This window comes from Bidens hawaiensis, unplaced genomic scaffold (genome assembly GCF_021521415.1).
Source record: "Bidens hawaiensis isolate Kalapana, Puna unplaced genomic scaffold, B.hawaiensis_p1.1 tig00003141_1, whole genome shotgun sequence".
Classification (NCBI taxonomy): domain Eukaryota; kingdom Viridiplantae; phylum Streptophyta; class Magnoliopsida; order Asterales; family Asteraceae; genus Bidens; species Bidens hawaiensis.
The window spans coordinates 2465300-2477288 of record NW_027491170.1 but is presented as its reverse complement, the minus strand read 5'-3'; the positions used below and the strand labels follow the sequence as shown (position 1 = coordinate 2477288).

Sequence of the window (11989 nt, the reverse complement as noted above, 5' to 3'; positions counted from 1 at the left end):
GAAATATAGATGCATGAAATGGAGATACAATGTGTTATATAAAACATAAAATACATGACATGAGGGTATAAAAACTAAAATTATATAAAAATTTAATTTGTTCAGTTTCGTTAATTCGGTTAATTTCATTTCGGTTTCAAGGTTTTTAATCCGCCTCGGTTATTGCTCAAACCTACAAAGATTTCTTTTTTTGGTGACTACAAATTGCGGCCACATCACCCCAACCCAAACTGCGAGGGTGGCAGCGGTGTTCCCATGGTAACACTGGTATGGGTACCCGAGTGGCGAGTGGCGAGTGGTGCCATGTCTACCCTAGTTATTGAAATTTGAAATTTTGACATGAGTTCATCACATAGTTGCATTACGCATTGATTTTGGCTTCGGTCTCCAAGTTAGAAAAATTACATTTTTAATCTTATAGTTTATAGGTTTGTAACACGGATGGTAACTAAAAAAAGATAATCTTGTTCAAACCGGCTAAACCCCAAACCAAACCACGTACGGCCGATCCAACCAACCAACCGAAATCATATCTAGCTGTTCGCCCAGAACTTCCATCAAAACAGACTGAACCGAATCACAGACACCACTGTAAACACATGGATGAACACAGCTGACAGCAGTCATAAAATGTTACAGTCTAAGAACAGACGATGTTCAAAATGTTACTTGTAATATGGTGCAGCTAGTTAAAGACGTGACTCAAGCCAACCCATACGGAACCATGGAACGGATGTCCGCATCCCATAACCCACGAAAACCACTGGATACACATCAAAACCAAGGATACAATATCATCTTAATTCAATCATTCTTTGCCTAAATTCCATAATACCATCATCAAAACTTCAAAGCATTAGAAAGACCAATTACACAATTTCCATCCCATAACCCACGAAAACCACTGGATACACATCAAAACCAAGGATACAATATCATCTTAATTCAATCATTCTTTGCCTAAATTCCATAATACCATCATCAAAACTTCAAAGCATTAGAAAGACCAATTACACAATTTCCAGTTGAGAATCTCATTGGTTGACGATCTCATTAGTGCCTCCTTTGTTTTGCACGTTTCCACGAGCCTTTACCTTTAATCTTCCATTTATCAACCCCGCCAGGCTGATTTTTCGCTTCAATCTCACGAACCTTACGCTTCCTGTAAAACGCAACCACAGTTAAAACTTGGTATAATATCACAATTACACAACAAAAATCATAATATTAAATATATCCCTTTATAAATTCATTACATTTATATTTTATACCTTATCAATGGGTAAATAAAATTACCCTTTTGAATAATATCATATTACCAACTGTAAACCTAATATCAAGCATACGCCATAACTAAACATTTTATAATATGACCGGTGTGTCCTTTTTCTTTATCCTTACACTACAAAACTTTCATATCTTAAAAAGGGTAAAATAGTCATATATTAAATCATCCCTTGATTGGGGATATATGAAATTACCTTGAAATTCAAATAATATCGCATTTACCCAACTGAAACTGATACCATATATACCCATCCAAAATATTTAAAATTTCATATTCGCACGTTTCATTAGTTAATTACAACTTATAACATGACCATTGTACACTTTTCTTTATCCTTGCACTCCAAACTCTCATATCCAAAAGCAAGTTATAAGACAAGGGTATATACGATTGATCTGAAACTTGCATTAGGATACGAATGTTTGGACTGTGTAAATAAAGAAAAGGGCATAATAGTAATATTAAAAATTACCCCTTATTGAAAAATATACGAAATCACCCTTGAAATTTGGACAATATCATTTTCAGCCAGCTAAAAAAACTAACACTTACACATTTCATTAAATACAATTTACAATTTGATATATGACCATTGTACCCTTTTCTTTATCCTTCACTTCAAACTTTTATATCCTAATGTAAGTTATAAGGGAAGGGCATATACAGAAATTGCCCCTAATAATAATTCACTCACCTGTAATCCTTCAGTGATTGATCAGAAAGTAACTCATCAGCAAGAGTCGGTTTCCTTTCTTTCTTTGTAAGTCTACTTGTGAAATATTCCGATACCGGCTCCACAACCGTACCAACCTGATAATTTCAAATATTAATATTGCCGTTTAAACAAACAAATTATTTGGATGATTAAATGGACCTAAAATACCTGAAAATATTTTGGGAATGTGTTTAGTTTGGAGTCACCCTTCTTGTAATGCCTCTTTGGATCAATCACATTTCTCAACTGCAAACACATATACAAATAATTAATACTTTTTTAATATGAAAGAAACTTAAAAAATAATCCATCCAAATTTGATGTTCAATATACGGTTCTGAACTGTTTGGCAGGAAGTTTGTTTATATCTATTTATTTAATAAGCGAATGAACATGAACAAAACTTTTGTTCACTTAGTCAAACAAACAAACATGAACACATGTATCGTTCATTTAAATTCAATTATGTTTGTTCATTTACGCTCATTTATGTTCGTTAGTTTACATTTGCTTAAGTTTGTTCGTTTACGTTCAATAACATATTCATTTTAGTTTTTTAGACTGTTACAAATTGTTGTTCATATTTACTTTTATTTTGTTTTAGCTCAATTATGTCCATTTGTATACGTTTGTGACTCGTTTGTTTATACAGTTAACAAACAAACAATAAAAACTGTTCGTTTAGTTGTTCCTGTTCAATCAATTTCGGTAGAAGTAAAGCAACCAAACAAACATGCTCCGTTTGTGTTAGTTTGGTATGTTTACGGGCCTTAAAAAAACATAAATATGGTAACTATACATGGCAAAACAAACGAATCGTGTCAAGCAAGTAACAGGTCAGAACAACTTTTGACGGGTAAAAACGATAGTTCTAAAAAAGATCAAATTGGTTATGGTTCCATTTGGGCAGATAAATTTTTCTTAAAAAGTTGAAAATCACAAATTATGACTTTGACCATCTTTGGCGATTTAATAATAATCAGCTCTAGAAAATATTCACATATACAAAAAAAGTCAAAGTACCTTTAACAAGTTAAGATCTTTTTTCAACTCTGGTGTGAGTGTAGGCGCTGGCATATCAAATTCATATAAATCCCCAAAAAAACTTAAAACTATAACAAAAATGTCAACATACCAATTCTTTCCAGTTGTGTCTTTAACTTGCTTCTTAAGTAACCTGTTAACCTTTTTGGGGTCATTAGGTGGAACAAACAACCCGTCAATGAGCACTGAGCTGGACTTATATACCAGACTACTTTCTGGTACATTATCAGACTTGTTATTCGACTCGCTTTTTGTACCAAATGAAAAAGAAGGTAGCTTTAGTTCCCACGACAGACCAATTGTTTTCTTAATTTCAAGCATTTTGTTTCCTATTAAAAGAACTCAAAACTGTTAGCCTTCGCTTATACTCAGAATCAAAGTCTATGAAAAATGTTTCCGTTCATACAGGATATCAACATATACACGTATTCTAAATAAACTTACAGAAAGTATGCATATAATAAAGTAAAATCAAAACCCCTACAATCAGCGGGCAAACAGAAGTATAATCAAAGAAACTAACATCTTCACACGACTCGCTAAACAAGCCGAGATGAACCGGAGCTCATTTTCTAAAGCTCGTGCTCGGCTCATGAGTCATTTTTTCAAGCCCGGGCTCAGCTTGTTTATTATTTATTTATATAATTTATATGTTTTTAATTATTTTACTATAATTTGAGCAAGGGTGCAAACGAGCCGAGCTGCTCGTTAGCAACTCAAGATTGGCTCATGAAAAAGCTTGGCTTAAACGAGCCCAGGCTCGAGCCTAAAAGTAAGTGCGTTTAATACATGAGCCGAGCCTAAACGAGCCAGTCATTTATATGATTTTAATAAGATATACGTATACATACATAATTATTAATTAATATACATGATGCTATGAAAAAAAAAATAAACAATATATGTTGTGTTATATATAAAATTATAATTGAAAAAAATATATATAAAAAATTATAAATATATAAAAAAAATAACTAATAAAATAGTAAACGAGCCAAGCCCGCTTTGAGCTTGAAAAACTACTTATGAGCCAAGCTCTAGCACTGTGTAAGTCAAACGAGCCGAGCTCGAGCCTAGTCGGGTGCGACTAAGCTCATTTGCTCGTGTAGTACCTTAAACGAGCCAAAGCTTGACTTGAGTCCGTCTGTGCAGTGTGAAACTAAAACATGAAAGAAGTAAAAAAAAGCAAAATTTAAAAATGCACGACGCTCGTTAAGGCTCCACAAGCCTAAACAACCTTTCCATACAAGACTTGAGCTCGGGCTCGATAACAAAATAAACTTAAATTAAGGCTCGGGCCCGGGTTGTTTCTAGTTTTCTTCTATCAATCTGATCTCGAGCAGTTGAAATAGTACAAAGGCGTAAACTAAACCCTAGATGGATGAATAATAAATAAATGACAAGTAATTGAAAACAATTACGTGGAATAAATTAATCGCATAAATCAATTACTAACATATTCAATTGTAACTATGCGTTTGATTAGGTTATTGATTGATTGATTGATTGATTTCAAATATGAAGAAATAATAGAAGCTAAACAACAACAATAATAATAATACCTGTATAAGCAAATTGAGTTCGTTTGATGACTGAGAGAGATGAAGATGTAAGGGTGGAAGCAAGGCAAGCTACATGTTATGTTACGTTACGATGATGCGGCTAGGGTTATTATTATGTTATGTTTTATTCTTTTCAAGGATGGGTGCTAAATAATATTATATTATTAACTACATACCCGTGTTCTGGCGGTGTTGCGACACGAATTTAGCTTATATTGGTTAGGTTTGTAACGATAACGGTAATAAACTAAAAAAAATAAATGCATAGGGGGTGTTTTGGATTACTTATTTTTCATCAATTTATAACTTATTAACTTTTTGAGAAATAATAAGGTGTTTGGGATTGCTTATGTTGTAAGAGAAAAAGTTTTATAATTTACATTTTGTAACTTATTAACTTAATAAAAAGTTATAAGGAAGTAAAATAAGGAATCCCAAACACCCCTATAGAATAGTATTTATGTAGTTATAGCTTATGATATAAAAAAGGGTATATTTAAAATGATGTGTAATCGGTTGGTAAATCTCGCACATTGTGGTTGCGAGTTGATGAGAATTGAGTGGGTTTTGGGTTAAGCAACCAAAACTAAAAAAAATGAAAAATTTGTAACGCCCAAATACAACAAATTAACATATAAAAGAAACTTGCGACAAGCTAATAAATGAAACTCGTGCGTTCCAACGAGTTTACAAGAATTCAGTCAATATCAATGGTATCAGCACTAAGTTATAGACATAAGTTAGCAAGTCTAAAAAAGATAAAAGGAAAAATAAAATAAAAAAGTCTTGCATGGCTCAACCTCAATCTGTCATGTGGTTCAACGGAAAGTCAAAAGCTGGTGACATTAAGCATGATTTTTTTATTTATGTATAAGACATAGTGTGGAGGGGCACTTGCTCGTCTAAAAAGCCTCAAAACACCCATGAACACCGTTTTCGGGGCGCTTTGGAATGTTTTGTGTGGAGGCTTTCCCTACAAAACTTTGGGTGGAGGAAGAAGATGACCATTCATTCAACGACGGAACTTGAACATTTAAATAGGAGGGGTCAAAATATATTATAATAAATCCAATAATTAACATTCGCTTCTTCAGCGTAAGAAGGTATGTGGGTGGTGTTTGGAGAATACGACATGACATACTTTTGTGCGAGTAAGGAGAAAATGGTGTCATCTCTTGTTATTACTTTACATGATGAAACGATTTTTGGAACGTGTATAGACACTATTAGTGACATAATCAGAAACTTTTAATCGAATAGTTGATATACACACACACACATATATATATATACATATTATATATATATATATATATACATATTATATATATATATATATACTAGTAGGAGTGCCCGCGCGTTGCAGCGGGGAGTGAACGAAAATTTGCAACGTCAATCCTTGATATAGCAACTCTGTAACACCTCAGACAAATCTCACATAAAATCATGATCGTAAAAACTTCTTAGTTTATAAGAATTGTAGTGTCTTGTAAATCTCATCATTTTTTTAAGAAAAATTATCATTGATTTATGCCATGCCAAAGGGAAATCAATATATTTAAGAAATATATTTTATCATATTATGGCCCGCATTTCGCACCTATGATATGAACCAAAACTGTAAACTTATTTCACCACAATGACATGGGAGTGTTTGCTCTTCAAGGGTTATAATGTGGACTTATAATAAATTGAAATGTATACACAATTACACATAACCTTTCACTTTAAACTTTATATGATTATAAACCACCTTCAAAAAATTTATTAGAGATGATTTATACTTCAAAGTATTTTTCCAATAATATTTATATCTAACAAAGTACATTAACAATAACTAAAAAAACTTTGCTAGATTTGAGTCAAAAGTAACATATCATTTTAAATAAAGTATTAGTTAGACTTATATGTATTTACTATCTGACAAATTAAAAGTCTTCTATTTCTTAAATTAAACTTAATCAAATATCATCACACATACACAACAATTTCCACTTAGCAATAATAATCTTATTTAACAAATACTATTAGTCAATACATCCTATCTCAAAAAACATGCCAAAACTACATATATATATAACATCGGTTAATAAAACTATCACTTAATAAAACTATCACCGGACATGTTTTGGAGTCCCTTTGAAGAAAGTTGTACCTGAGATACAGTTGTGTTCTGCCATGCCATGTCCTGTATAAATTATCAAATCATATATTTCATATTATCATACAATTGAGTTGATGAAAAACTTAAATAAAAAAAATATAATAATTGATGTTGAGTATGTAAAAGTATGCAAGAACTTTGAGCTTTGAAACTACAAGTTTGACCTTATATAAAAGGAATACCATTATACCATCCAAAATGCTACAACAAAAATCCGAATAACCCGCTCGAACTACTAAAGTTGACCTGCCCATTTTTTTATAAACAAAATGTGTTATAAAAATAATTTGTTTAACGTGTTTAAATAGGTTAAACATTACCTCAAATGCTTCAATTTTGGAGTTTGACTGTTCCGGCAAAAGATTAAACAATTCCCCATTGTTCGATTTGACTTCTAAATACTTTTGAATTGCCGATTGAATCACCGTTAAGTTAAAATCCGCCTATGGGTGGATTTATTTTTGGGAACGAAACATGTAGGATCAACTCAGCTTGCTCCAATTAACCGAACCGTTAGTCGACTTAGGTAGAGGTGCACATTGAAACCGATTAACCGAATCGAGCTCACGACATGAACCGAACCGAAACGGTTTGGAACCAGTATTATAAGAAACCAGTTTAGAACCGATATAAATCATAGGATTGAGACAGGTTGAAAACCGCCTGCTGCATGCTATTATTAAAATAAACAGTTAATAATAAATCAACACAAAAAATAAAAACCAAAGTAGGAAACTGATAAAAATATTAAATTGTTTTAGGTTTAATCATTCTTACAATGTGATTAAAGGTGTAGAGTACAATGTGTAACTATGAGCACATTTCTTACTTCCAATTACAACAACTGGAATCTGTGTACAAGAAATAACCAACTAGTGTAATTGCTAGGTTGTTATTGTTTCTTTAAAAACAGCATGAGAGAAAGGAAAATTGTGACAAACACATCATTTTAAAAAAAAGTTTTATGTGGCATCCAAATATGCTAAAATCCTGATTTAAGAATACATATTCTAACACGACACAACCTAAATGTGTTGTGTTTGTGTCAGCCCTGATGGTTCATCGGTTGACCCGTATCACCAATTTACTTGTTTTTTTTAATGTGTTCTGGATAATTAGATATTCTATCTAAAATTGACTTCAAACTATTTGATGCATCACTCGGTATAAAAAAACAGAAGTACTTACATGTGCATTAGCATGAGTAACATATGTGTTTGGCAACTTAGGGCTAAAAAACAACCTTTGGTGATTATGATTAATGAAGAAAATTTGTACCGATCGGTCAATTTAAGCCTAACATGCATAAATGTTTGTAGAATTTAAAATATACAGTATCGAAAACGATTTTAGGTCGATTTACAATTTGTGCCATAGCAGAACCTCCATCACCAGCGGCTAAATCATGGAGCAACAATTTAAAATGATTCAGATATGTTGGTAGGGTTTTGTTATTTCCATCTTCAATAGGCGGTTTTCATTTGTTGATGAGAAAGGGTGAGACGTGGGCATTATTATAGAATAATAACGGAGAGAGGTAAATAGAAGGACGCGAGAGTTTAATGCATCCGGAGTCTTAATTTTTTCCGGCAGAGAAACCAAAGAATTAAAGAGAATATGTTGCCAGTAGTGAACCTACAATAAATATTACAGCGTCTCATGAGAGGGAGAGAGGAAGTTGAAAGGGTGTCTATATGTATTATAATGTAATATAGATACACATAATATATATGTAACACCGCGGCCACTCGCACCACCAATATTGTCCGCTCTGCCCATGAAGAGTTCACGGATTTGTTTTTGGTTGCCCAAAACGCGTTGGTGATTGAAGAGGCAAGACATTACTTATGAACCAGTGATCTCTCTTGTCCACAGCCGATGTGGGATAGCCTAAGAGTGGAACAATGTTGTGTTTGCCAAGGGTGTTACAATATTATATATATATATATATATATATATATTACTAATGTAAAATAAAATTGAATAAAGTAGACCAATAGAGTGGAATAATTTTTTTAATTTATTTGACAACAATCAATGAATGATGACAGCTTTATATTGAGACAAATTACACTAATACCCCTAATTCCCTATCATCTTCTTCACCAACACTCCATTTCCATTTTCCAATTATTGATCTTCTTCTTCACATATATAAAAAAAAGTTATGGTGAATCCTTGTTGTCAACTTTTACTTCGTTTCCAAGACCTCATAGCTCGCCTTCGTTAACCTCCGCCAGTGTGTCGACCGAAAACATCATCCAACTTCAAATCCATTGGTTTACAGAGCTATATATCCTACTTATAAATCTAAAACCGGAGGGGCCACAACCCCTCCCCGCCCTTCAAATGTTCCGCCCTTGCATTGATTGATGGGTCAGGTTCATTTCTTTTTTTTTTAATAAAAAATATAAATAATAATAATGAAGTAACCTTTGGAAGGGTTTCATCCACTACATCATTTTTTTTGTCAAAAAGCCCTTGTGGTGACGTGACGTTACAGAACGCAAAACGTCTCCATAAGGACTCATCCACTACAGACAATCTAATACATTGAATCATTTTAAAAAAAATTGTAATTTTGAGAAGTGGCTTATGAACACGTCAGAGTGCCTATTAACTCATTACAAGATTAGTTATATGGGTTTAACCATTTCATAAACGGGTAGACGAGTTGGACCCATTTATAAATGATTTTAATTGTGTCATCAACGTTTTGACCCTTTAACTCAAGCATAGACATGTTAACTTCGTGTCATGATAACTAGTTGTATTAGAAACTATCAATCATAATCAAAACTAGGTGGTAACCCACTACGTTGCAGCGGCGGGCACAAATTTGATTGTTATCAGTTAAGTTAATTCGTACTGGTACAGACATCACACACATCATAAATTAATAAACACTCATAATGGTAGTGTCTCGTATAGCATATAATACAAAAAAATAACAATAAAAAAATTGTATTTCAATCAAATTTTATCCGGTCAACAAAACATGGTCGTTGCAGCGACGAGTTGTCACACCCCGACCAAAGGCGACGGAACATGCCGAGGTGTAATGATTGCCCATAAGCGCATGACACTAATAAAGCGACAATATTTAACAAACTCATTTCATTTCACAATATCGAAAATGTCACATAACAAATATTCATAGGATAGTCACAACAAAATATAACAAACATAGCAAATTAAATATTGTTCATTTTCTAATAACCTAAAGGTCTTGACATCGTTTTCTCCACAAGCTCAAATCAACCTAGATGCAAACCTGTAATATTTCATAAAATAAAGTTTATCAACACAAAGGTGGTGAGCAATTCATAGTTTTTGAGCATATATGTATATAATAAGAAAAGCCACAATCTTGTATACGAAACAACAAATAAATAGCCATAATTTGGATAATATGAGGTCGCTAATATGAATACATCAGCAGCACCGTCTATAAGAGAATACAAAATAGATTCGGATTTCATGAGGTCGTTAATAAGAATACATTAACGGCACCGTGCTATAAGATAATACAAGATAGATCACGGATTTATGAATCAACCTTCCAAAAGCGATAAACACATAAGCATATAAACTTATAAGCATAGAACACCAAATCGAGCATTTATTTAAGTAAAGTATACAATAACATTTGTGGTTTAAGACTCAAGTATAAAGCATTTAATTTGAATAAGTATGAAATGTCACCCCCAAAACGAAGATGGAAAACGGGGTATGAAAGTACTCACGTTCAAGTAATAAACTCGAAAGATTGATGATTTGGAGTTTAACCGGTATAACAAGGTTTAACGAGCAAAGCCTAAATAAAGGAAGTCTTGAATTAGAAATGTTGTCTTGAAAGTCTTTAAATAAAAATAAAGAATGAGAATTGCAAACAATTAAAGTTTAAGGCTTAAAATGTAAATAATTAAGAATTTATAACAATAGTCCTTTAAAAAAGTATGTTTGCTCGAAACCGGGTTAAAGTATCTAACTTTAATATTTACTCAACCTATGTTAAGTAATAAGGTGGGTAAAAATGCAAGAATGCAAGTCCCTTTATGATAAGATACCGGGTTTTATCGAGTGTTCGGGTTGTTGGTTCGGGTCTTGATAATTGGTCAAACCCAAAGTCAACTTTCCAAAATATTTAATGTTATGATATAACTCATAAAGATCAAGTAAGACTTAACCAAGTATGTAGTTATATTATTTAGAACTAATAACGCATGTCAAGCAAGTGTTCGGTTTTGTCGGTCCAAACTTTGTTATGAGATCAAGTTGGATCCAATATCTCCAAGTACTTAAGAAAATAATTAAAATCAGTTTATAAACGATTTTTTAAGAAATATACAAGTCTTGATAGCTAAAAACACACTTGTGTGTCTTAAGCGAGTGAAAATCGGTTTAGTTCGGTTTGGTTCGGTTTCCATCTCACAATAAGTTCATAGATGGTTTCTACATGCCCCAAATATCCAAGAACTTGTATAATAATTTATAAATGGTGAAACTTAAGTTTTACAACCAAAAAGTTAACAATAAAGTCTTTTAAACGAAAGTTCAGTTTGGTTCGATTTCCATCTCACAATAAGTTCATAGATGGTTTTCACATGCCCAAATAGCAAAGAACTTTAGAAATTTAAATCTAACATTAAACATGTTTAAACAAGTACTTAACAAAAACTAGTAAACAGAGTTCGGTTTACGGTCCAGAGCTATTTACAGTTAAACCGAGGCTAGACTCTTAGAACCCTTAACCATTAGAACTTGTAAATATGACAAAAAAACTATAATGAGCAGAAGTTAGTCATGGTTAGTATGTGCAAAAAAGTTATATAAGTGTATATATATCAAGGACCACGAAAGTCTTACATGAAGCCTTGCCTTACGAAGTCCGAATTTAACCACCGGAGTAGGAGAAGAAAATACCAAAGGTAACAAGGGGTGTGTATTATATATATGTTGTACCACCATATTCAAGTATTAATAAGACTATATAAGTTAATTAGAATGAAAGATTAAACTCAGTTTGACTTTTGGAAGTCAAACCTTCAAGAACACTAAGAAAATAACCTTGAATCTTTGATGTTTGAGAGAGTTTTTAGAGTTTTAGCAGGGGAAAATGAAGGAAAAAGGGGTGTATATATAGGGAAATGTTGGTGGTCAAATATGGGTGTGAGATACAAGAGTTTGCATGCAAAATGGATCAAAACAAAACA

General features: G+C 32.7%; 1 protein-coding gene across 1 annotated transcript; it reads right to left on the bottom strand.

Moving 5' to 3' along the window:
- Positions 1-898: 898 nt before the first annotated feature.
- Positions 899-3410, bottom strand: LOC143622437 (rRNA-processing protein fcf2-like). Its single transcript, XM_077093584.1, has 4 exons — positions 3027-3410; positions 2172-2249; positions 1983-2098; positions 899-1162 (listed from the first exon to the last, which is right to left on the bottom strand). Exons 1-4 carry the CDS (start codon positions 3366-3368, stop codon positions 1054-1056), a joined length of 645 nt encoding a protein of 214 aa, XP_076949699.1. The 5' UTR covers positions 3369-3410; the 3' UTR covers positions 899-1053.
- Between the last annotated feature and the right edge of the window lie 8579 nt (positions 3411-11989).

What these genes read in the sequence shown, in the direction of transcription:
- LOC143622437 (XM_077093584.1), bottom strand. Translation starts at nt 3,368, where the DNA reads ATGCTTGAAATTAAGAAAACAATTGGTCTGTCGTGGGAACTAAAGCTA. An exon ending in AAGATCTTAACTTGTTAAAG is followed by an intron (nt 2,250 to 3,026) that starts GTACTTTGACTT and finishes ATGTGTTTGCAG; the next exon opens with TTGAGAAATGTGATTGATCC. An exon ending in CAATCACTGAAGGATTACAG is followed by an intron (nt 1,163 to 1,982) that starts GTGAGTGAATTA and finishes TGCGTTTTACAG; the next exon opens with GAAGCGTAAGGTTCGTGAGA.